Below are 27,821 nucleotides of genomic sequence, written 5' to 3'. Positions count from 1 at the left end.
GAACAAGAATGCCTGGGTTCAAGTTCCAGCTCTACCACTTATGAGATATGTGACCTTGAACAAGTTTCTTGACCTCACTTCCTCAGTTTCTTCATCCACAGTGGGCATTTGAGTGCACCTACCCTTTTGAATTGTTGTAATGATTATAAGTTAACAGTGTAAAGCACTTAAAACAGTGCCAACTAAGTGTTGGTTGTATTTTATTAGTTTGTTAAGTTTTCTGTAATAATAAACTCACTTGAAAAGCTGTTGAAAGCTATGGACCATCTCCTAAAGGGTGGAGGAAACTGCACACACAGCTTAAGTTTTGTTCATTTCAGAGGATGTCCAGACCCCTTAGTCATATCCTAGATCCTCACTCTGCCTAGGTGAAGATCTGTACATCTCAGACAGAAGTGAATCTTCTACTGTAAAAGGCACACTAGCTTTTATTGTCCCCGTATTTCATATAAAGAATCTGGTTTTCACGTAATTTAGGAAATGTGCTCATTGTCACTCAGCTAATGAGGGAATGAAACTGGAACGTGAACCTAAAGTGTTGGACTTTAAATCCAGTGTCCTTCCAGGAGATTGTTCCAACACACTGCCCTGCTGCCCTGTCCTCAGCTGGGAGTTCTATTCTTGGTACTCATGACTTTTACTGCATTTACAAGATCACCAGAATAGCAACATCCACTCAGGCCTGAACTGCATGCCTGTCAATGAAGTATATGTGAGGACACCCACCAAGGTTCTATACCTTGCAATGTAGACTCAGTTTCATATTTTCATTGCCACTTCCTCAATACCTCAGACCCACTAAATTAGTTTGCTTTATATGAATAATGCTGATATTATTATGCTCTATATTTTGTCAATAATATTATATATTTTAAGAATTTAAATATCCTTTATTGGAAAATTACATGTATTTAGTTATTAATCAAGAACATCAGCACATGTAGGTGAGGAATGTGAACAAAATTTTATAACAGCATAAAGATATTACTCTATCATGAATTACATAAATATAAACAATTATCTCAGGAGATCATTGGAATATGCAGATGTTTATTCCTGCATGTATGTATGTGTGTTTTGCAATGTGTACAAAACAAAGTTAAGATTTTATTTTGGTGTGTGTTGTGGCAGATGGGGAAGATAATGCGTGGACCATTCATGAAGTTTGTAGCACACGCAGCCTCCTTCACCATTTTTCTGGGACTGCTAGTCATGAATGCAGCTGACAGATTTGAAGGCACAAAACTCCTTCCTAATGAAACCAGCACAGATAATGCAAAACAGCTGTTCAGGATGAAAACATCCTGCTTCTCGTGGATGGAGATGCTCATTATATCCTGGGTAATAGGTAAAGACTGATTTTCTGTCATGTTTTCTTTTTGCAGTCTTAGCAGTTGGACTGAATGACACTGATTCTTTCACACATCAGTTATACAAATGTATGCAGCACGATACAATGCACCTCACATCATAATTTTCTTTGTGTTCTTAAAGTACAGTTGCCTTGGGTTCATTATCATAGTCTTCTCACATGCTGTGCGCCTTTTACATTTCCAAGGAAAACCCAGGAAGAAAACCAACAGGGTAGTATCAATCACATCCCAACAGTGACACAAAGCTATTATACTATTCATATTTTGAGAGGCAGCTATGATTTCAAGCTTAAACACAACCACAATTTTACATTGAGATTTGACAGGAATTGAAGCTAACAGCCACTTGCATTTATTGAACATTTATTATGTGCCAAGAATTATTCCAAGCACTTTGTATACATCAAATCACATCATGTCTCTGCACCTCAGTTTTCTGATCTATAATGTATAACCACATCTATTTTATAGGATTTATCTAAGGATCAAGTAACTTTCTTTAGGCCTCTTGGGTGGTAAGTGGAAGAGAAGGAATATGGTCTTAGTTGCTATATTATTTGTCTTTAGAATCAATCATACATGTAGCTTGCCATTAAATATAATGCAAATAAGAAAGATATTTCAATTAGATATTTATGAATAAATAAATCCAGTGGCTGTTAAGTGCCTTTGTTAAGTAATGAGGATACTAAAGTGAATGAGACAGTCCCTGTGTTCAAGGAAGTTAAGTCTGGGAGGCAGGTCAGTAAGGAAATAAATAATTAAAATTCAATGTGACAAATGCTATAATTGAGTTATTAGGATATTATGAACATACACAGATTGGGCATCTAAATCTGAGGTGGGATGTGAAGTAGAAGGGGCAAGAAGCCCTTCCTGGGCAGTATCTTCAATTTGGTACTTTGAGGATAAAAGAATGTTAACCAGACCTGTTTGGGAGACAAGGATACTACAAGGCACGGGAACATTAGAGATGTGGGACTATGGCAACACCTGGCACACTCAAAATATGATGAGTTAGGCAGAGAAGGAGCCAAGGTGCATTTATGGATGTGAGTGATGGGAGATAAGCGTGGAGAAATGGCTAGAGGATGCTTTTCAGCAATTGGTGATCTGATCTGATCATGTTTTAGAAAGGTCACAGTGGTTGTGAGATAGAGAGTGGCTTTAAAGAGTCCAGAGGCTGAGACTCAGTGGAAGTGCTCCTGCGAGGAGGATGAGGCCTGGAACTCAGGAGATAAGGGAAAGGACTTGAGAGCACCCTAATAGGTAAACCCCAAACAACTTGGTGATTATTGCACATCAGAAGGGAGAGCTGTGGATTCTGCCTTGGATCAGCAGGTAGTGACTACAGTCTCTAAGAGGGAGAATACAGAAGGAAGATCATGCCTGGGACCGGAGGAATGAAAAGCTGATAAAGTTTAGGTTATGACTGACTTTGAAGTGCCCATGGAATTTCAAGGTGGAAATGTCCATTCAGTAATAGAAAGTACGATCCCAGGGAGTATTTGGGTTTTGAATAAAGTTCTAGCAATCCTCAATTTCAGATGGTACTTAAGGCCCTGACTATGCATAAAATTATGTAGGGTTAACATAGGCAAGATGTAAAGAAAATTAGGCTCAGGGATTTTCATATAAATCCTTTAATAATCCATAGCCTTCTCCATTCCCCCCACAACATCCCACCTCCCTCTCTAGGGACCTGGAGAAGCATTGACAATCAATTTTGTATCACTTCTAAGGCAGGACATGTCTTCTTGGCTTCATGCTGGAGCTTGATGAGATGATCAATCGAAATATTAAGAAGCATTTTTCAAATTACCATAGGAATATTTCAAATGTAATTCAATAGCATTTGAGTTATTGAAAACTTTCAAATCACTTCATTTCCTGAATATGTTTTAGGGAAAAATATGGATAGTGGCATAAAATGTGAATTGTATCACCAAAGTAATGATAAATCTTGGATACAGAAGATGGCTTTGATTTTATTCTATTTCTTTTCTAATTTAATTGATGAGACTAGAAAAAGAAATTATACTTCACTTCTAATATCTGATTTAAAATAAGAATAAACAATCACTTGTGCATGGCCTTTATCGTGTTAAACTAAAAGCCCATGTCTCATAGTTTATTTTTTATGTGTTGGTATATGTAAGGTAAATAATACAGTACTTGGCACAACGGACATGTTCAAGAAATTTCAGATAATTATAATTATTATTCAACTTTTCACTAAGCGTTTATATGTCACTTTTAGATAGGAGTGCTAGTTTTCTATTAGGCAAAACATGACTGTTTTAGGACAAGATGAAACTTTGAAAAATTAAATTTTCTATAAGGGGTAAAGAATTTTAAAAATTAAATTTTATATAAAGGGGTATGAGGAGAATGATTTATGGTAAAGAATAAAATGAACATATTATATTTTATATATAAAATATGTATAAACTTGAGAGCGTCCTAACAGGTAAACCCCAAACAACTTGGTGATTACTGCGCATCAGAAGGGAGGAGCTATGTGTTCTGCCTTGGATCAGTAGGTAGTGACAGCAGTCTCTACGAGGGAGAATATAGAAGGAATATCATGGCTGGAACTGGAAAAATGAAAAGCTTTGAAAACAACTAGACTGCATGAGTTCAGTGAGTTATATTTTATATAACATGCTCATTTTATTCTTGACCATAAATTATTCTCCTCATACTAGTCTTAGTTTTATTTATTTTTTATTTTATTTATTTTGAGATGGAGTTTCACACTTGCTGCCCAGGCTGGAGTGCAATAGCGCAATCTCAGCTCAGCGCAACCTCCGCCTCCCGGGTTCAAGCAATTCTCCTGCCTCAGTCTCCCGAGTAGCTGGGATTACAGGCATGCAACACTATGCCTGGCTAAATTTGTAGTTTTACTAGAGACGGGGTTTCTCCATGTTGGTCCAGCTGGTCTTGAACTTCCGACCTCAGGTGATCCGCCCACCTTGGCCTCCCAAAGTGCTGGGATTACAGACGTGAGCCACCATGCCCGGCCGTCTTAGTTTTATTTTAAACTTTATATATAGATTTTCCTTTTTCACTTAGAAACCTAACACAGGAATGTTAAATGAGGCTTTAATCAAAAGCATTTTCCTTATAACTTTTGTCCCACCAGCCTTTGTATTTGACTTCAGAGACTAGCTAATAGTGTTTATTTAAAGGGAAAATAACGAACAACTCCGGACAGCTGAAGCTTTTGTAGCATATGTTAGATTCCTGGTTCAGTTTCTGACATTGGTATTTATTTTCTTTTTTGAAGTTATTCTTGAAAAAAGTTGTTGTACTTTCTGGAAATGTTAATAAGAAGTGGCCTACTTAGATGAGATGTTGGGTGTGTTATCTGGGCTTGAGGGAGAGGACAACACTATTAGTCACAAAGCAAATTTATCTAATTTTTAGTTGACAAAATGTTGAAAGGCTAAATGACAAAACGGATGTGTTAGGAGATGTTGACAAGGCAGAACAGTGAGCTCAAATCAATGAGAGGACATATAGCAGGAACACAGGGAGGAGGGCATGGTTGAAGACACTCGTGAAAAGGGCCTTAGGAGCACTTGTCACTTAATGGCCAGTCTGAGCTGCTGAGAAAGCAGATGCAGTCCTGGGCTGACTCTTCAACAGAAGGAGAGGACGGCAGCCCAGGGCAGTAATTACCCAATGGCGAGACCACATCTGCAGGCCCCGGGTGCCACGTGCAGCCAATTGGCAAACTAAGGAGCGTTTCAAGCACAGCAGTTAGGAGAGTGAGTGGTTCTCAGAACAGCACTTGAGGGGGCTGGGGAAGCTTACCCTAGAGGGTGAGGCATGGGGTTAAGACCCAGTGGAATCTGAGGCTTGTTTATTCAGAGGGCCCCATTTAGAGAAAAGGAAGACAAAGTGAGGACTTAGCAGGAGCCTGGGCAAGTAAAGGCATCTTGAAGCTTCAGTTTCATGGTTAACCTGCCTCTGCCACAGAAAAACAGATTTAATGAGCACACAGGTGGGTTTTTTGGTTGTTTTTTGTAAAAAGAAATTTGAAGGCAGAGGTTGCTGACTCATTTGCTACCTCTCTAGAGGGCAAAAATAGAACCACTGCATCCATGTTGAAGGAATATTCTGAAAATTCAACAGTGGAATGAGCAGCCTTCAGAATTAGTTAAGCACCTTATCGCAAGATCTATACGAGCAGAGGCTTGATCCCTGTGAAGTCTCCTGCTTGAGGCGAGCTTGGACTTGATGTGGGATTTCAAACTCTCCTTGGCAGCTCTCAGGGGTCCTCAGGACAAATGAGACAGAAACTTTTCCTTCGAGCAGGATAGCTCACTTGTTTTAGTTTTTAAGCTTCAGGAAGACATCATTTGTGCCAAGAATGCTATTTCTTAAAGAGAGAAAGAGAAAAGAAAATGGAAAAGTGGGAGGAACAAGAGGAGGGGAAGCTTTGAAAACAACTAGACTGCATGAGTTCAAATGTCCCTTTAGTCCCCATGCTTGTTACTCTGAACCATCCGCATCTCCTAGTGAGGCTGACAGGAACCCGGGGACCACAGTAGGGGGAAAAAAACTGCCGTATTTCCTGTTACAAATTTGATCCCCCAGATTATATATGAATTCAATCCTAGTCCCCTCTTAACTTGAAACAACTCAAAATAAGTAATGAAGTCTTCTCTTAAATCCATGTCCTCTATGCTGCATTTAATGCTGGCTTTAAGAAAAGGCACATGATGTGCTCTTGGAAATTAGAGATGGGGCATTTCCTTCATCCCCACAGGGCTCTGCAGCTATTCACATAGCAGGTTCTGTGATTAACATTTAGGACAAATGTGAGAATTTGAGGCAGGTGGTTGCTGAGGGTAAGAGGAGAAGATTAATTTCAACTCGAGGCTGTGAAGGACTTCTTGATGGAGGCAAGTTTTGATCAGTTGTTGGAGTTTAGGTTGTATTTCTCCAGATGGCTCCAGTAGGAGGCAGGATGTCAGAGTAGAGTATCTTAATAGGGATAAAGCAACTTCTTTTTAATGAAAAAAGTGGGATTCTTCAAATTAAGAAAAAAATACATGTGCCAATCATGGAAAATTTTAAATAGTAAGCACTCAATAAATGTTAGTCATAATTTTTTCCAAGTGCCAGACACTGAGCTGTGTATTTCACATGAACTATTTTATTTAAGGCTCATAACAATCCAGTCAAGTGGGAATGAACCAATATCATTCCCATTTTACAAACTGAGTTTTAGATAGTTTAAATACCTTATCAAAGACTTCATAGCTGACAAATGGAAGAATAAATTCTTGAATCCATGGTAGCCTGATCTCAAATCCAGTGTTCCAAAATACTATGTTAAAATTTTGAAGAAATATGCAGTACTATTAATAATTCCACCAGAAAAAGACAACTACTATTAATAAGTTCCTGTCATCCCATCTAGGCTTTCACTGTGCTGGTTTTAAACATAAACCATACATCGTAACATTTTAAACATTTTTACTTAGCATTACAATATAAAGATTTTTCCAGTGTATGTTAGTCCGGGTCCTCCAAGAAGCAGGCACAAAGATTAAATGTTCAACAGGTTTATTAAGGGAAATGGGAATTTTATTAAGGAACATTTCTTGTGAGAGGAAATGGCAAGAGAGCTGAGAAATGTCTCAAGGGCTCTCAGGCAGGGATACAAGTCAAACCCCAAGGGACAGAGAGCAGGCAGGAAGGTTGGGTAGAAGCATCCTAGATCTTTACACAATCTAAGGAAAGGTTGGCAAAGCTGTCATGAAATCCTTGAGCCAAAGTCAGCCATCAGAAGAGTCCCATGTCTCCCAAGAAAGGGCACCCTCAGTAATTGGCTGAGAGCAGCCGGGGGGAGACACGGCCTTGGACAAAAGTGGCAGTGGTTTTCAGAAGGCAGTGGGTGAGGCCTGTGATTAATCAAATTCCTGTAGTTGGATGTCACTGAGGCACATTCTCATGGTCACTGTCCCATGGTAATTAATAAAATATCATATTAAATGGCTTCATAATACTCCATCTGTGGAAGTCCCACTTCCATTTTACTTCTATTTTGAGTGTGTAGTTGTGTTTGGGTTATTATAAAGTATCCTACAATAAACATCTGTTAAATATATTTCTATGTGTGGAATTAATTGATCAGCAGGACATTTGTTATTTTAAGGTGTTCAATGAACTTTGTCAAATTGCTTTCAGGTATGCACTGAAATTTCTGGACTAGGATATTTGTGAGGATATGGGAATTATGGTGGGATGGCAGGTTGGGACCAAATTTTGAAGAGTTTTGTAATGTCAGGCTGAGACCTTTCAAACATATTTCGTTTTATAGAACAGCTAAGAGTGAATGCAATTGAATTGATATTTTAACCCCTTCCTGATGCAGGCATGATATGGGCTGAATGTAAAGAAATTTGGACTCAAGGCCCCAAGGAATATTTGTTTGAGTTGTGGAATATGCTTGATTTTGGTATGTTAGCAATTTTTGCAGCATCATTCATTGCAAGATTCATGGCATTTTGGCATGCTTCCAAAGCCCAGAGCATCATTGACGCGAATGATACTTTGAAGGACTTGACGAAAGTAACACTGGGAGACAATGTGAAATACTACAATTTGGGTGAGTTTACAGTACAGTCAATATAAATAAAAATGCAGAATTTTCTTGTAAAACAGATGTCAGTAGTAGTTTGGTTACTGCCCGATTCTCATAAAACTGTTTGTTAGTTTCCAACATCTGTGTCTGAAGAATGAGCATCTATATGTGAGGAAGCATGCTTTCCGCTTCTTCCTTTGATTTTTCTACTCCCTGGAAAACTCTCTTAATCACAAGACTCATCTCCCTTTATCTCTTGGATCAATTGGCTAATTATCAAACTTCCTTGAGAATACATGTCTTATATCCTGGATTTATTTTTTCTTCTTTTTTAATAAAAAATAGTTCACATTTGATCTATCTCTCTGTATCTCTCTCTGTATACATATATATGTGTGTGTATATATATATGTATATGTATATATACACATATGTGTGTATGTATGTGTATAGACATATACATATGTATGTGTATATATGTATATGTGTGTATATATGTGTGTATATATGTATATGTGTGTATAGACATACACACATATATGTGTATATATATACATCTATGTACAATGGAATACTATTCCACCTTTTAAAAGAAGAAAATCCTGTCATTTGTATGACATGATTGAACTTGGAAGACATTATGCTGAGTGATGTAAGGCAGGCAAAGAAAGACAAATGGTATATGATCTTATTTATTTGTGGAATCTAAAAAAAGTCAAACTCAAAGAGGTAGAAGGTAATGGTGGTTGTCAGGGGCTGGGGTAAGGGGCACAAAATGGGGAGATGTTGGTCAAAGGTACAAAGTTTACAAAGGGTACACAGTTAGGATGAATAAGTTCTGGTGATACACAGTATGGTGGCTAGAGTTAATAATCATGTACTGTATACTTGAAAATTGCTAAGAGAGTAAATTTTAAATGTTTTTACCACAAAAATGTAAATATGTGAGGTGATGAATATGTTAATTAGCTTAATCTTTGCACAATGTAGGCAGACATATATGAAAACATCAAGTTGTGCCCCATAAATATATATAATAAAGTTCACATTTGAGTGCCATTTTCATTTAAGATATATAAAAAGTATTTGAAAACAAAGGAATTGTTGGGATCTCTGAGAGGTTCCCCAATCAGTAACACCACTGTTTCCCAACCAGGCTTAGAATTAGTTGAGAAATAAAACAAGAAATTAATATGGAGGCCAGATCATCACCTCTAACACTGATAAAAATCTGGGGTGGATGACATAGTTCTATTAGCTAATGGATTCAGTAATACTGAACCCCAGAATTAGGCAGACTTATCCTCCAATTTCTAGATAGCAATGGGCCAGGGCAGTCCTCCCCATAAAAAGAGGATGGCAGCAAGTGCCTGATCAAGTGAGATCTTCCATGGAGGACCAGAGGAGAATTCCCAGGAGAGAGAAGGTAATGCCGAGCTAACTATGTCCAGTTTTTCATCCCAATTTAGCAATCAGATAAGTCGTTCCAGCTTTGCAGGAAGAAAGTGACTAAGGGATGGAAATTGGTTCAGTTATTTACTTAAGGAGACTACCACCTCGTAGAAACCTGGATGGGGAAAATATATTCCCTCTGAATACTCATTTCAAACCCTCTGATAAGAAATTAGTTAACATTCACTTGTGAGTTCATTGGCAATATCACAATAAGGACTCCATTATCATTATCGTTTATTTTAATGTTTAAGATTTTTAAAAATGCACTTAATTTTAAAAAATCAAAGCTATTTGTAGATAATACTTATATTCAAAGCACTGTAAAAAAGGAAACTGCTTTTATTAGTTTCTTGTTATCCTCTCCTAATTCCACTTCTCAGCCATTAAGCAAATACAAATTTGTAATTGTTTTTCCCCTTTCTTACAAACTGTTTTGTATTTTTCTTCATAATGGTTTCTTAATTGCATTTTTGATGACCTGATGTAATAATGCCAGAAAAATTCATAAGTGAATAATTGCTACACTTTATGGTAAAAATAGACTTGAGTGACCAATAAAAGTTACTCCTAATAAATTTAAATGACTGCAAATATGCTACAAGCCTAAAATTACATTATAGTTTAAGACTGAATAATAAACGCTACCATTTATTAAGTGCCAGGCACTTGCTAAACACTGAACATATGTTGACTTATTGAATTCTCACGAAGACAAGAGAGTTAGAAGGGATATTATCTCATTTTCAAAAATGGGGAAACAAAACTAAGAGAAGTAGTTTACATAAGTTCTTTGTTATACGTGTGTGTGCGTACATATATACGTGAATTTTTACAGATACTGAGTTTATAGTCTGAACTCTTAACTATTATGCTATCCCTTTATGGGAAATTGCTAGCAAACCAGGAAAGTCATGTTCTCAATAAACTAAGAAGCTCAACTATAGCAGACGCTTAAGAAGCCCTTTAAGATAGGAGACTTCCATTCGAAAACCGGATTCTAACATAACTATATTTCTTTCACAGAAAAAGAAGTTACCTAAATAAAAAACTTGAAGAAACTCACACAACTCTTTGTCTTTGCTTTTTCCTAGCCAGGATAAAGTGGGACCCCTCTGATCCTCAAATAATATCTGAAGGTCTTTATGCAATTGCTGTAGTTTTAAGTTTCTCTAGGATAGCTTATATTTTACCAGCAAATGAAAGCTTTGGACCTCTGCAGATATCACTTGGAAGAACAGTCAAAGACATCTTCAAGTTCATGGTCATATTCATTATGGTGTTTGTGGCCTTTATGATTGGAATGTTCAATCTCTACTCCTACTACATTGGTGCAAAACAAAATGAAGCCTTCACAACGTATGTGATCTCAGATGTTTTGATGATAGTTATTGCAAATTAAATATTAGTTTAACAGTGTTTATGTAAGTCCATGGGATAAATAATGTTTTGGTAAAGACTTCATCTCTAGTTCCTGTTGTGCAAAATGAGGGGATTTTACAAATGAGTTGGAGGGACTCTAAAATGTAGGAAGCTTTCTAATATTAAATAATAACTTACATTTTTAGAGCCAGGTAAATACATTGCATGCTTCCCTTTATTATCTCTATTTCACCAAGAGGAAACTGAAATTTACAAAAATTAAGTAATTTGCTGAATATTCCATAGCTGTGTGTGGAACAGCCAGGGTGTAACCCTTGCTTGCTGACTCTAGGGTCTGTTGCTCTAAACTCCCTTACCCTCCTGCTTACGGGGGACTCCTGGGGATGCTAACTATGAAAACAGCTGCTTTCCTAATGAATTTCTCAGATTTTATCACTGAGTAGATCTGACTTATAAATAGTGGCAAGAGTTTTGACTTATGTTCACTATGGACAAGTGTTTTTTTTTTTTTTTTATAAAGTGTGTTTGGAATAATTATTTAAATAGTAGGTCTTCAGTGTTACAATAAGAAGCACAACAACTGAAACATAAGCCTACTATTTTCCATATTTCTCTAAAATACAGTTTGCCAGGGAAATGAAACCACCTGAATTAAGCAAATTGGCTTAGCTTTGGTCAATAATTAGGCCTAAAGCATTGAAATTCCTACCTAAGACATGTCAGTGATTTTGTTAACATTGGTCTGTTTATATTGTATTTTCCATTAAGATGTATATGATTATTATCTATTGGATATAAGTATGATTATTATCTATTGGATATGAGTAGAAGTAGAGATCAGGAGGAAACCTAAAAGGCTTCTAACAATTCCATTGCCAAAGCTATGGATTAAGTGTTCCTATCTGTGGTTATGAAATTACATTAATAGCACTTATTGAGTGCTTATGTATTTAGATATTGAGCTATGATTATGTACTTCATATGCACAATATTACCCCATCCTTGCAGCAATCCTATTGTAACCATTTTACAGAAAAGAAAAGTGAGCTTCAGAGAAGTGAAGAATTTTTTTTTATACTCACTAATTTGCAAAGACACTAAACCAACTCACTTTTATTATGGTAATATTGTTATTTATTTATATATTTTCTTATTTCTTGTCTTCTTTTATTTTTTCCCCAGAGTTGAAGAGAGTTTTAAGACACTGTTCTGGGCTATATTTGGACTTTCTGAAGTGAAATCAGTGGTCATCAACTATAACCACAAATTCATTGAAAACATTGGTTACGTTCTTTATGGAGTCTATAATGTTACAATGGTCATTGTTTTGCTAAATATGTTAATTGCCATGATCAACAGTTCATTCCAGGAAATTGAGGTATAATCTCAATACATTTTTATAATTTGTGCCTACAAGTTTTAACTATTCCAAGGGCTAACTCAGCAGTGAGGATGAAAGTATGGACTGCTCTTCGCCCTTTTATTCATTCCCTGTTTTATACACTCGTTTGACCAGTAATCTGGAAAATTTTAACTCTTTGCTTCCAAATGCAACATCAGTAAGGTGTCATGGGGCAGTAAGGCATAAGAAGCAGAAATGCTGATTTGATATTGATTTAATAAAAACTTTAGAAATACTATATCAGCATGAATTTATATTTTATTCAAAAAATTATTGCTTATGAATACCATCATTCTCCAAGTCTTTTTTGAGTGATATTCAAAATTGACCTTTTCTCAACTTGAGATTAACAGTGTAAATTTTTATTCCAGAAATCTTGATCTGTGTCCCAAATAAATGAGTGGTATATTTCAGGATAAAAGAGAGAATAACTTTTCATAGTGTTTTTCAGAAAGTAGGAAAATACATTTATATCTATCAGGTATTTATAAACACATGGGAACTTGGAGATTAATAGTCTTGCAAGACTGTCAAAATTTTAGACAAATTTAAGAAAGAATATGTGAATAGAATGTTAACATTTTGAAAAAATCTTGGAACAATCATTGGGGTCTGAGAGTGTTTACAAACATAGGCATTGTCCTCCATCTAGCCACACAATGTTAAAAGCATCCCAGTAATTCTGTTTATGCATTTCCTTGCTGAACTGTCATGTGTATTTGTATAGGATGACGCTGATGTGGAGTGGAAATTTGCAAGGGCCAAACTCTGGTTTTCCTACTTTGAGGAGGGGAGAACACTTCCTGTACCCTTCAATCTGGTGCCAAGTCCAAAGTCCCTGTTTTATCTCTTACTGAAGCTTAAAAAACGGATTTCTGAGCTGTTCCAGGGCCATAAAAAAGGTTTGCAGGAAGATGCAGAAATGAACAAGGTAACTTAGCTTGATAACTTATAATTGTATTCTTAAATTCTGTGACTACTGTAACCACTATGCCACATCCCTTTAAAGAGAAGCAGTTCCTGATGACACGTCCATTTATTCCCACATGCAGTCACTTCACACAGCACAGTCCTTTGGCTTGTGTCTGTTCAACATGAGCACACTGGACATTTCCTACTTAAAAGAATGTAAGAAAAATTCATGAAATATAACTAAAATAGTATGTTATCTGGAGCGAGTACTGAAAGAAGAACTATTCTGGGCTGCTTTTTTGCTGTTGTGGCTGCATGTCCCTCACTTTTCCTTCAATTTATACAGCCCGGTAAATCGGCAGCAGCTTGTTATGACTGGGGGGGCAACTTGATTAACTCTTAGATAACTTCTACATTGAAAAGTTCAGAAATCAGTTGCCCACATGCAATTTGGGAGACCAGGCTTGGCAATAAGTAGTTCAAGAAAGAAAGAGCTACGGACATTGATTAAAAACAATAATCCCACAAGGCGATGCGGTCTTTTTTTAAAAAATAAAAAGATTTAGTGCTTAGATGAGGCAGTAGGGTGATCACAGCATGTTCAGATATGTTTAGAGAACATGTGGAATTTGTGTCTCACTGGAAGTGGAAGGTGAGGGCTTATGCTGTGCAAAGATCTCTGCTGAGCATTTAGACCTCTATACTCAGAAGGAGCACTGAGATACCAGGTGTATCCAGAGGAGGAGGACCAGAATGGAACACATATGGATAAAGTGTCATATGAGGGAGGACTGAAGGAGCTGGCTGTTTCTTCTGAAAAAGGAAGATGGAAAGTAACTAAAAATATCTTTGTAATTTCTATCTTTAATTAGGAAGTACACTTGTTTTTCAAAAGTGGGAAGAAAAGCAATGGGCCAAAAATTCAAATAGTTAAATTTTAATTCGATATAAGAGCAAACTTTTAAGAAGACAATCTGCCCAACAGAAGAATGGGCTGCCTTTAGAAGTAGTGAGCCTCCCACCATTGTAAGCAGTCAATAAATGTCAGATAGCTGACAGTGGGAATGTATTGAAGATTTCTCCTTCTTACACTGAGTGGGTGATTGGGCCAAATGATTATAAAGTTTCCTGGCAGTAAGATTCTATCATTAAATAAAAGGAAAATGTTGTAATTCCTGCATTGTTTACCATTTACTATTTAGGGTGCTCAAGTAAGTAACACATTCTCTGAGTTCTAGTTTCCTCAACTGTAATAGGTGAAAAAAAATTATATCTACATCCTGAAGATCAACTCACATAAGTATATAAAAGTACTTTGAGAATTTTAAAGCTTTCTTTAAATGTAATTATGATCAATCTATGGTATTCTTCCAGAAGTATAACTTATAGAACTCAGTGGATTGAGTGGCAAAAATTTCCCTTCCTTTATTTTATGTAATTAAATGAGTGGTTTACAGGTATGGTTAGAATGCAACCTGAGGGAATTCAGAGTCCAAAGGCAATGTCGAAGCAAGCACTGCAAAGGGAATAACCCTGTAAGAATATGTTTCTCTCATTAAAACTTGTTGGGGAATTAGACGAAATGGCTTTTAAAATACAGAACAAAGAGTGAAATTGGTTATGCAGTTATACTCATTTTACTATCTATCTTTAAAAGATAAATGAAGAAAAGAAACTTGGAATTTTAGGAAGTCATGAAGACCTTTCAAAATTATCACTTGACAAAAAACAGGTAAGCTCATATTTGAAAATATGAAGTCATGCACATGATCAGGCTTATCTTTTCAAAGAAAGCGACATGTTCAGAAGGAATTTTAGGAAGTAGAGAACAGACACATTAAATAATTCAACTATTTTAACAATTCTCAACAATTCCACTACTGAGAGGTAGAAGTAAGCTATGTTTTATAAGCAAAAAAGAATAGCGTGTATATTTAAGACATATACTAAGCACATACTTATATATACTTATGGTGACAGAATATAAGACCAGTGACATAGAGAAGGGAATATTAAGAGACGAATCTGTCCAGAACTTGATGGAGGGTATGATTAACTTCACTCTTTGCAACTCAGGTAGAGAGCAGGCACGGTACCCAGTGCCTCCTAATTTGTCAATAATCAAGAAGCGATGGAAAAAGGCACTGTGGGACCTCAATGGCTATTGTGGTCAACACCGTGTATAATGAACAATGTGCTCTAGAGGTCTATCAGCTCATTAACTGAGAGTAGCAAAATCCTCAATGATGAGGACGTTTCTTTTTTTGTGGCATGTACATAGTAGGGGCACAATAAATGCTTGTTGCTAAAAGGAAATGCTTGTTGATAAAGGAATGAATTAGGAAGAGGGCAATGTATCAGGTAGGACCTGCATTCAATTACATATAGTAATATAAAATCCAAATCATGGTGGTTTAAAAAAGACACTTGTTTTCTCCCTGCCTCATTTAACTCTCCAGATTTATGCAGTATGGGGCTGTTACAGGCATGAGTTTCTGTGATTCTCCTGGATTTTTTGTCATAGTCAGATACAAGAGTACAGCTTTACCTTCAGCTATTATACCCACTTTTCAGGCATGTAGGAGTAAGGGCAAAGGAAAAGTAGGGGATGCTAGCTGAATCTGCCACCACCTTCAGAAGAATCTCCCAACAATTTCTGTTGTTATATCTCATTGACCAGAACTATGATATATGTCCATCCCATAGAACACAAATGACAAGGAGGGAGACCATTTTTTTGTTAAGTTGGTTATGTTACTTCCCCCAACAACAACATAGGAATCCTCTTAAGGCCTATCTGATATCCACCCTCCCAGCTTCTTTCTAACCATCCCTTCCACTAGCATGTCAACCATTACCCACTACAAATCACAAAACAAAGGAGAGCTTTAGGTAAGGGGAACCCTAAGCCATTAGCCCTAGTAAGATTAGGAGGTTTGATTGGGAAGAACTTCCAAAGAACAATATCACAGGTGAGAAGGGCTGCAGTGGGAGGTAACGTGGGTGAGCGACCTGTGCATGAATTCTGGGAGCCCTGCCACAGCAATGGGGCTGCAAGGGCTGAGAGTAAGACAGCAAGAAGGCAAGTGGAAATCATCCCTGGTCATCCAAGAGAGTCAGTCAGCAGATTAGGGTCATTGCAAATTGGCACATTCTTGCTGTTCAGACAAGTTTTGTTTGGCTTGCCTATCCAGGTGAGTCTAGATTGCATTTAAAAATGATTCCAATAAAGGAAATTAAAAATGATTCCAATAAAGGAAATTTAAGAAATGGAAAATAAGGTATATAACAGAGCTACAAAGTCATTTCACTCTAGAAAGGATAGTTTAGTGGTTAGGAGGCTAGTGTATAGGGGGTCAACAAGTCATAGCCCTCAGGCCACATTTAGTCTTCAGCCTGTTTTCAGACTGAGAGTTAGAGATTTTAAAAAAAATTGCATTTCTAAATAGTTGTGAAAAAAATAAAGAAGGATATGTGAGAGAGACCATATGTGGCCCACAAATCCTAAAGTATTTATTATCTAGCTCTTTACAGAAGAAGTCTACCACCCATGTTCTCATGATGATGGTTATGATGAATAGAATACATGGGAAACACAGAATTAAGTCCAAATATTTTGTGAGCAATTTCTGCCATTCTAATGCATGCCTGTGTGTGTTGTACTTAGAATGTTGTCTCATTAAGACTCTTTACTTGTTCACAGGATGTAGGCAGTAATCACACCAACATCCAAATGTTCTTTTGAATATTAAATTAATTACTTAATACTGTAAAGTTCTGACAACAGGGCCTGGCACATAGTGGGTATATAATAGCTATTTATTATTTTAATTGCTATTACTAGAGAGCAGGAAGAGTAGGTATACTACATAATTTGGTAGTGATATTAATCCAGTGAGGACAAATAAATAATACTAGGCCTAAAAGCCCTATAAAAAGAATGCAAAATATAAGGGGTCCAGTTAAAAATCATAAATGGGCATATCTGGAAAAAAATAACTTGAAATAAATGAAGTAGTGAGTGGAAGAAAAAAAAACAGGATTGCAGGCAAGATGGCCGAATAGGAACAGCTCTGGTCTGCAGCTCCCAGCAAGATCAACGCAGAAGGCAGGTGATTTCTGCATTTCCAACTGAGGTACCCAGTTCATCTCATAGGGACTGGTTGGACAGTGGCTGCAGGCCACAGAGGGTGAGCCAAAGCAGGGTGGGGCATCGCCTCACCTGGGCAGCGCAAGGGGTTGGGGAATTTTCTCCCCTACCCAAGGGAAGCCATGAGGGAGTGAGCCTGAGGAACCGTGCATTCCGGCCCAGATACTGTGCTTTTCCCACGGTCTTTGCAACTCGCAGACCAGGAGATTCCCTCTGGTGCCTATTCCACCAGGGCCCTCGGTTTCAAGCACAAAACTGGGCGGCCGTTTGGGCAGACACCGAACTAGCTGCAGGAGTTTTTTTTTTTTCCATACCCGAGTGGTGCCTGGAATACCAGTGAGACAGAACCATTCACTCCCCTGGAAAGGGGGCTGAAGCCAGGGAGACAAAGTGGTCTGGCTCGGTGGGTCCCACCCCCACGGAGTCCAGCAAACTAAGATGCCCTGGTTTGAAATTATCGCTGCCAGCAAAGCAGCAGTCTGAGATCGACCTGGGATGCTCGAGCTTGGTGGGGGCAGGGGCATCCACCATTGCTGAGGCTTGAGTAGGCAGTTTTACCCACACAGTGTAAACAAAATGGCCAGGAAGTTCAAACTGGGCAGAGCCCACTGCAGCTCAGCAAGGCCACTGTGGCCAGACTGCCAGATTTCTCCTTTCTGGGCAAGGCAGCTCTGAAAGAAAGGCAGCAGCCCCAGTCAGGGACTTATAGATAAAACCCTCATCTCCCTGGGACAGAGTACCTGAGGGAAGGGGCGGCTGTGGGTGCAGCTTCAGCGGACTTAAACATCTCTGCCTGGCAGCTCAGAAGAGAGCAGTGGATCTACCAGCACAGTGTTTGAGCTCTGCTAAGGATCAGACTTCCTCTTCAAGTGGGTCCCTGACCCCCATGTATCCTGGAAGGTACCCCTATGGGATGAAGATTCAAGAGGAAAGAACAGGCAGCAATCTTTGCTGTTCTGCAGCCTCTGCTGGTGATACCCAGGCAAACAGGGTCTGCAGTGGACCTCCAGCAGACTTGTAGCAGAGGGGCCTGACTATTAGAAGGAAAACTAACAAAGGAATAGCATGTCCACTCAGAGACCCCATCAGAGGTCACCAACATCAAAGACCAAAGGTAGATAAATCCACAAAGATGGTGAGAAACCAGTGCAAAAAGGCTGAAAATTCCAAAAACCAGAATGCCTCTTTGCCTCCAAAGGATCAACAACTCCCCACCACCAAGGGAACAAAACTGGATGGAGAATGAGTTTGACAAATTGACAGGAGTAGGCTTCAGAAGGTGGGTAGTAACAAACTCCTCTGAGCTAAAAGAACATATTCTAACCTGGTGCAAAAAAGCTAAGAACCTCGAAAAAAGGTTAGAGAAAGTTCTAACTAGAATAACCAGTTTAAAGAAGAACATATATGACCTGATGGAGCTGAAAAACACAGCACGAAAACTTTGTGAAACATACGCAAGTATCAATAGACAAATCGAACCAGCTGAAGAAAGGATATCAGAGATTGAAGATCAACTTACTGAAATAAAACATGAAAACAAGATTAGAGAAAAAAGAATGAAAAGGAATGAACAAAGCCTCCAAGAAATATGGGACTATGTGGAAAGACCAAACCTACATTAGATTAGTGTACCAGAAGGTGACAAGGAGAATGGAACCAAATAGGAAAACACTCTTCAGTATATTATCCAGGAGAATTTCCCCAACCCAGTAAGACAGGCCAACATTCAAATTCAGGAAATACAAAGACCACCACAAAGATACTCCTCGAGAAGAGCAACCCCAAGACACATAATCATCAGATTCACCAAGGTTGAAATGAAGGAAAAAATGTTAAGGGCAGCCAGAGAGAAAGATCGGGTTACCGACAAAGGCCAGCCCATCAGACTAACAGCAGATCTCTCTGCAGAAACCCTACAAGCCAGAAGAGAGTGGGGGCCAATATTCAACATTCTTAAAGAAAAGAATTTGCAACCCAGAATTTCATAACCAAACTAAGCTTCACAAGTGAAGGAGAAATAAAATCCTTTACAGACAAGCAAATGTTGAGAGATTTTGTCACCACCAGGCCTGCCTTACAAGAGCTCCTAAAGGAAGCACTAAGTATGGAAAGGAAAAACCAGTACTAGCCGCTGCAAAAACATACCAAATTGTAAAGACCATCGACACTATGGAGAAACTACATCAACTAACAGGCACAATAACCAGCTAGTATCATAATGACAGGACCACATTCACATATAACAATACTAACCTTAAATGTAAACAGGCTAAATGCCCCAATTAAAAGACACAGACTGGCATATTGGCTAAAGAGTCAAGACCCATCAGTGTGCTGTATTCAGGAGCCCCATCTCACATGCAAAGACACACATAGGCTCAAAATAAAGAGATGGAGGAATATTTACCAAGCAAATGGAAAGCAAGAAAAAAAAAAGCAGGAGTTACAATCCTAGTCTCTGATAAAACAGATTTTAAACCAACAAAGAACAAAAGACAATGAAGGGCATTACATAATGATAAAGGGATCAATGCAACAAGAGAGCTAACTATCCTAAATATACATGCACTCAATACAAGAGCACCTAGATTCATAAACCAAGTTCTTAGAGGCCTACAAAGAGACGTAGACTCCCACACAATAATAGTGAGAGACTCTAGCACTCCAATCTCAATATTAGACAGATCAACGAGACAGAAAATTAAGGATATTAAGGACTTGAACTCAGCTCTGCACCAAGCGGACCTAATAGACATCTACAGAACCCTCCACCCCAAATCAACAGAATATACATTCTTCTCAGCACCACATCACACTTATTCTAAAATTGACCACTTAATTGGAAGTAAAACACTCCTCAGCAAATGCAAAAGAACAGAAATCATAAAAAATGGTCTCTCAGACCACAGTGCAGTCAAATTAAGAAATTAACTTAAAACTGCACAACTACGTAGAAACTGAACAACCTGCTCCTGAATGACTACTGGGTAAATAATGAAGGCAGAAATAAAGATGTCCTTTGAAACCAATGAGAACAAAGACACAATGTACTAGAATCTATGGGACACATTTAAAACAGCGTTTAGAGGCAAATTTATAGCACTAAATGCCCACAAGAGAATGCAGGAATGATCTAAAATTGACACCCTAACATCAAAATTAGAAGAACTAGAGAAACAAGAGCAAACAAATTCAAAAGCTAGCAGAATACAAGAAATAACTAAGATCAGAGCAGAACTGAAGGAGCTAGAGACACTAAAAACCCTTCAAAAAAATCAATCAGTGAATGCAGGAGCTGGTTTTTTGAAAGGATCAACAAAATAGACCACTAGCCAGACTAATAAAGAAGAAAAGAGAGAAGAATCAAATAGATGCAATAAAAAATTATATAAGGGATATCACCACTGATCCTACAGAAATACAAACTACCATCAGAGAATACTATAAACACATCTACACAAATAAACTAGAAAATCTATAAGAAATGGATAAATTCCTGGACACATACACCCTCCCAAGACTAAACCAGGAAGAATTTGAATCCCTGAATAGACCAATAACAAGTTCTGGAATTGAGGCAGTAATAATAGCCTACCAACCAAAAAAACTGCAGAACCAGATAGATTCATAGCCAGATTCTACCAGAAGTACAAAGAGGAGCTGGTACCATTCCTTCTGAAACTATTCCAAACAATAGAAAAAGAGGGAATGCTTCCTAACTCATTTTATGAGGTTAGCATCATCCTGTTACCAAAACCTGGCAGAGACACAGCAGAAAAAGAAAATTCCAGGCCAATATCCCTGATGAATATTGATGAGAAAATCCTCTGGCAAACTGAATCCAGCAGCACATCAAAAAGCTTATCCACCACGATCAAGTAGGCTTCATCCCTGGGATGCAAGGCTGGTTCAACATACGCAAATCAATAAACGTAATCCATCATGTAAACAGAACCAATAATAAAAACCACATGATTATCTCAATAGATGCAGGAAAGGCCTTCAACAAAATTCGATAGTGCTTCATGCTAAAAACTCTCAATAAACAAGGTACTGATGGGGCATATCTCAAAATAATAAGACCTATTTATGACAAACCCACAGCCAATATCATACTGAATGGGCAAAAACTGGAAGCATTCCCTTTGAAAATCTGCACAAGACAAGGATGTCCTCTCTCACCACTCCTATTCAACATAGTATTGGAAGTTCTGGCAAGGGGATTCAGGCAAGAGAAAGAAATAAAGGGTATTCAAATAGGAAAAGAGGAAGTCAAATTATCTCTGTTTGCAGATGACATGATTGTGTATTTAGAAAGCCCCATCATCCCAACCCAAAATCTCCTTATAAGCAGATAAGCAACTTCAGCAAAGTCTCAGGATACAAAATCAGTGTGCAAAAATCACAAGCATTCCTATACACCAATAACAGACAAACAGAGAGCCAAATCATGAGTGAACTCCCATTCACAATTGCTACAAAGAGAATAAAATACCTAGGAATACAACTTACAAGGATGTGAAGGAACTCTTCAAGGAGAACTACAAACCACTGCTCAAGGAAATAAGAGAGGACATAAACAAATGGAAAATCATTCCATGCTCATGGATAGGAAGAATCAATATCATGAAAATGGCCATACTGCCTAAAGTAATTTACAGATTCAATGCTATCCCCATCAAGCTACCACTGACTTTCTTCACAGAATTGGAAAAAAAATACTTTAAACATCAAATGGAACCAAGGAAGAGTCCACATAGCCTAGACAATCCAAAGCAAAAAAGAACAAAGCTAGAGGCGTCACGCTCCTGACTTTATACTACAAGGCTACAGTAACCAAAACAGCATGGTACTGGTACCAAAACAGATATATAGACCAATGGAACAGAACAGAGGCCTCAGAAGTAACACCACACATCTACAACCATCTGATCTTTGATAAACCTGACAAAAACAAGCAATGGGGAAAGGATTCCCTATTTAATGGCGATGGGAAAACTGGCTAGCCATATGCAGAAAACTGAAACTGGACCCCTTCTTTACACCTTATACAAAAATTAACTCAAGGTGGATTAAAGACTTAAATGTAAGACCTAAAATGATAAAAATCCTAGAAGAAAACCTAAGCAATACCACTCAGGAAATATGCATGGGCAAAGACTTAAAAAGCAATGACAACAAAAGCCAACATTGACAAATGGCATCTAATAAAACTAAAGATCTTCTGCACAGCCATAGAAACTATCATCAGAGTCAACAAGCAACCTACCGAATTGGAGAAAATGTTTGCAATCTATCCATCTGACAAAGGGCTAATATCCAGAATCTACAAAGAACTTAAACAAATTTACAAGAAAAAAAAAACCCATCAAAAGTGGGTGAAGGATATGAACAGACACTTCTCAAAAGAAGACATTTATGCAGCCAACAAACATATGAAAAGTGCTCATCATCACTGGTCATTAGAGAAATGCAAATCAAAACTACAATGAGATACCATCTCATGCCAGTTAGAATGGCGATCATTAAAAAGTCAGGAAACAACAGACGCTGGAGAGAATGTGGAGAAATAGGAACACTTTTACACTGTTGGTGGGAGTGTAAATTAGTTCAATCATTGTGGAAGACAGTGTGGCGATTCCTCAAGGATCTCAAACCAGAAATAACATTTGACCCAGCAATCCCATTACTGGGTATATACCCAAAGGATTAGAAATCATTTTACTATACAGACTCATGCACATGTATGTTTATTGTGGCACTATTCACAACAGCAAAGACTTGCAACCAACCCAAATGTCCATCAGTGAGAGAAACTGGATAAAGAAAACGTGGCACATTTACACCATGGAATACTATGCAGCCATGAAAAAGGATGAGTTCATGTCCTTTGCAAGCACATGGATGAAGCTGGAAACCATCATTCTCAGCAAACTAACACAAGAACAGAAAACCAAACAGCACATGTTCTCACTCATAAGTGGGAGTTGAACAGTGAGAACAGATGGACACAGGGAGGGGAACATCACTCACTGGGGCCTGTCAGGGGGTAGCAGGCTAGGGGAGGGATAGCATTAGGATAAATACCTAATGTAGATTACAGGTTGATGGGTACAGCAAACCACCATGGCACGTGTATACCTATTTAACAAACCTGCACATTCTGCACATGTACCCCAGAACTTAAAGTATAAAAAAAGAAACAAAAACAATAATGGAGAATTGTAATATCAGAATGAATTTGAATGTCAGTAGACACTATTTGCAAAATGGCAACAAAATTAGCATTTTTCAGGTATGTTTGGCAGCAACACACACATACATAGTACACACACACACACACGGTCATGTTGGTTTCCCACCACTTTCCAGCAATGGACGTGGATACGTTTTATGGCCTTCTCAGGCCTGAGTTTCCTCACTTGTCATTACTACAGCCTCAAAGTGTCATTAAATTTAATGAAACAGCATACCTAGCAAGGAACACGGTAGGAAGTATATTTTGCTACTCACATGCCCGTTTCTTCCTCCCATTCCTCTTCCTTGGTGAAATCATATTGGTCATGGCGTGTTAACCAATCTCCCAGACCAGGAAGAGGCAAACTAACTGATGAAGGTGTGGGTTCTGGAAGATACAGCCCATGTCTTAGTTTAACTCTGATCCTTAATACTTCTATAGTTTTGGTACCTGCAAGTGTCTGTGGAAAGAAAGAATGCGTGAATGTACAGAAGGAAAGGTGTACAGACGGAAGGATAAAGGGGAAAATGTTACTGAAAGAATATGAAATAGCTTATCTCCAAAAAGTATTCAACTCAAAACAAACATTTTATTTTTATTTCATTTTAGTTTTTGAGACAGGGTCTCTATCACCCAGGCTGGAGTGCACTGGTGCCATCATGGCGTGCTGCAGCCTGGACCTTCCAGGCTCAGGTGTTCCTCCCACCTCAGCCTCCCAAATAGCTGGGAGTGCAGGTGAACACCACCACGCCTGGCTAATTTTTAGTATTTTCTGTAGAGATGAGGTTTCGCCATGTTGCCCAGGCTAGTCTTGAACTCAAACTCCTGGACCCAAGTGATCCACCTACCTCAGCCTCCCAAAGTGCTGGGATTAACAGTCATCAGCCACTGTGCCTGGCCCAAACAATTTTATAATTTGCTAGGACATTTTAGTAAATTCTTTTGTTTGAGTGAATTAAATTATCTGCACATACCACATAAGAAAACTGGAGTAAGGTGAAATGATTTAATTTCTCAAAGCCTTCCCTAGTTAGTGGATATATTCAGAAAATAATTCAATTATTCCTGGTGACATATTGTTTGGTCCCAATCATTTGTAACATGTGTACCAAGCACTATATAATTAAGTCTATCTTACAAGTTTAACTTCATTCTATGTGTTTTAAATATTGAAATGCTTAAAGGAAAAGGAAAGGGGTGACATTTCAGCTAGTAATGTTATTTAGCCTCTCTTATGAGAGTTGTGTTATAATTGACAATATGGCCCATTATGTTTTCTTACAGATAAGAGGTTATGAATTATAAGTCTCAAGAATAAAATGTTGATTCCACTGTCAGTTTAACAATCTAGAGAGCCTTTGGTGTAATTGTGTGTTGTGACAGCTATGGAGATGTGCCGTTCCCTGTTGGGCTGACTGACTTTCCCAGACAGTTGTCTTACCTCTCCCCCTTTCACAGGTGGGCAGAGTCTCACAGTGGAGAGGCTTTCTCTGCCTTCTCCCGTTCCCAGTTCCCTTTATCTCTCATAGGTATAATCCTGGGTACGTCTCATACTTCCAGCTCAGTCTTGGCATTTGATTCTTGGAGGCTTAAATCAACACAAGTATCTCTTTTCCCTTGCCATATGAGCTTGTGGTGAACAAAACCTGAGACACATTTCACATAGCTTGGTTTTCCTACATACATTAAACTGTATTCCTGAGAAGATTTTTTAAGGCAATCCTTTATATTTCAAATAATCTTTGCCCATTGCTAATGATGGTTTGGCCCTAGTGTATACATACTAAGGAAAACTCTCATGGTTCATTCTTTCCTACCCAACTCATATGGCTTATGCTTAATCTTTTTCATAACATCTGTATCTAAGACGGTAAGTGAATTTCTGATTCACTCAGGTCTTCTCTCTCTGACCTCTTGAATTTTAAAGTATTTAGTTAGCTGCACAAACACTGCCTTCACATCTGCCCCAGATGCACCATAGATATCAGTAGGATGAACCATATATAAAAATACATTTTGAAACAAGGTAAGCAGACCTACTCATTATCTCTGACCATATCCTTTAACTCTAAAGGTCACTGACTTTGGTGGTTGCTAGCATTAGCTTTTCAGATAATAAGCGACCTATTCATTATCTTCAATCATATCCTTTAAGTCTAAAGGTCACTGAGTTTGGTGGTTGCTAGCATTAGCTTTTCAGATATACAGTCTGAAAGGATAGCATAAATTAAAAGTTGATCTCTTCCATAGTTGATCTTTTCCATGTGTAAACCTGAAAATGCCAGATAACTTCTTGAATAACTGCCCCATTCCAACTTCTGAACAGATCACATTCCAGTTGTCGTCTTAGGGCAGGTTTTTAAACCATGTAGGGTAGAGCTTAGGAGATTTTAATGCTCATCTGAATGTGGGAATCACTGAATATTTCATTCCCTGAAGGACTTAGTCATGGACTTGGGCACATCAGTAAAAAGTAATATTTGGCAAAATATCTCTAGGATGAATTGACTACAGACAGTTGCAGACTTACCACAGTTCAACTTAATGCTTTTTCAACTTTATGATGGTGTGAAAGCCATATGTGTTCAGTAGAAACTGTACTTCAAAGTTTAAATGTTGATTCAAATTTTGTATAATAACTTTAATATAAAATAGGTTTTGTGCTAGATGCTTTTGCCCAACTGTAAGCTAAGGAAAGTGTTCTGAATATGGTTAAGGTCAGCTAGGCTAAGTTATGATGTTCAGTAGTTAGGTGTATTAAGTGCATTTTCAACTTACTTACAATGGATTTATCAGGACATAACCCCATCATAAGTAAAGGGGTATGTGCAGATTAAAGTTAACCATGAAACAGACCTAAAGCCACATAGTAGATATTTATCTTTCTGTAAGATAATAGCTATTGACAATTAATTATAGAATGTCCAGTGTATTTCGAACTATATATTCTCTATACCCCATCTCTTTAATTCTTGCAATAGCTCTGGGAGGTAGGTAATATTATTTTCCCGATTCTATATCTGAGGATCCCAAGGATATGGAGGTGAAATGATTTGCCTCAAGTCCCATTTCAAACAAGTGACAGAGCCTGAATTTGAATCAACATCCACTTGATTCAGAGCAATATGTTTATAAGCACTGTATGACACAGCTTCATTTCATATCTGCATTCACTGCTGACTGAATATATTGTCCATACCTTTTCAGTTCATTGCTCTGTTCCCGGCTGCAGGACATTTAATGCTTGTGGGAAATAGGTGACTCTATGAACTGTTCCTATATCCAGCAATATAAGAAACTTTAAAGACTTAAGATCACTTGTTCTTTTTAATGAATTAGAAACAAGTTATTAGTGTTGCTCACTCTAATCCTACAATGAACCTACAAGATAAGAAATGTTGGCCAGGCGCAGTGGCTCACGCTTGTAATCCCAGCACTTTGGGAGGCCGAGGCGGGCGGATCACGAGGTCAGGAGATCGAGACCACGGTGAAACCCCGTCTCTACTAAAAAAATACAAAAAAATTAGCCGGGCGTGGTGGCGGGCGCCTGTAGTCCCAGCTACTCGGAGAGGCTGAGGCAGGAGAATGGCGTGAACCCGGGAGGCGGAGCTTGCGGTGAGCCGAGATCGCGCCACTGCACTCCAGCCTGGGCGACAGAGCGAGACTCCGTCTCAAAAAAAAAAAAAAAAAAAAAAAAAAAAGAAATGTTAATATCAAACTAATTATTAGGAAATGAAAAAGAAAATGAATAAAGAATGCATAAAATGTGGTAGAAGGTATTAACAAAGGGGGCAGGCAATGGTTCATTCAGAATTGGAGAGAGTGTTTATTTCCATGTTAGGAACAAAGCTTGCATCCAGTCCTTCCTGCTTATAGTCAACAAGCTTCCCACTTCCAACCTCTATGGCAGTATACATGTTGGCACCATCTATAAATACCCAAATCCCTAAGCTTTAAATACTATTCAATTTTCAGATTGAATTTTCTTTTATGTACGAACGTGTTGCAGACTTGGATTTCCAGACATTAAATAATTGTACATGGAAACAATTATATATTAGGATTTTCTGCCACCAAGTGGTAATAATACTTCCTTGCACCATTGGATAGGTTTACTCTTCTCTGTATCATTAAGTTTTTTAAGAAGCATTTACTGAATTTCTATGATGTATTAGAAACTGACTAGAATTTTTTTCTGAAAATAAAATGTTATCTATGCATCCAAAACTTGGTATTTAATACTTAGAAAAAAACTAGTCACATAAAAATGCTTTATGCGAGTTTATAGATATTTAGTTTTATACCATTTA

The 27,821-nt window shown here is 38.0% G+C and overlaps 1 protein-coding gene across 8 annotated transcripts in view; it reads left to right on the top strand.

The window, feature by feature from the left end:
• Positions 1-27,821, top strand: part of TRPC6 (transient receptor potential cation channel subfamily C member 6) — a 150,407-nt gene that overhangs the window by 98,702 nt on the left and 23,884 nt on the right. For all 8 annotated transcript variants that reach the window (XM_063636446.1, XM_063636447.1, XM_063636449.1 and 5 more), the window contains 6 exons: positions 1,132-1,348; positions 7,765-7,998; positions 10,521-10,785; positions 11,992-12,187; positions 12,939-13,142; positions 14,781-14,855. In XM_063636446.1, coding sequence (XP_063492516.1) covers positions 1,132-1,348; positions 7,765-7,998; positions 10,521-10,785; positions 11,992-12,187; positions 12,939-13,142; positions 14,781-14,855 — 1,191 coding nt within the window. The remainder of the gene's footprint in view (positions 1-1,131; positions 1,349-7,764; positions 7,999-10,520; positions 10,786-11,991; positions 12,188-12,938; positions 13,143-14,780; positions 14,856-27,821) is intronic.

The sequence above is a fragment of the Symphalangus syndactylus genome, chromosome 3, assembly GCF_028878055.3.
Source record: "Symphalangus syndactylus isolate Jambi chromosome 3, NHGRI_mSymSyn1-v2.1_pri, whole genome shotgun sequence".
In the NCBI taxonomy this organism is placed as follows: domain Eukaryota; kingdom Metazoa; phylum Chordata; class Mammalia; order Primates; family Hylobatidae; genus Symphalangus; species Symphalangus syndactylus.
This window is presented reverse-complemented; position numbering and strand designations above follow the sequence as displayed.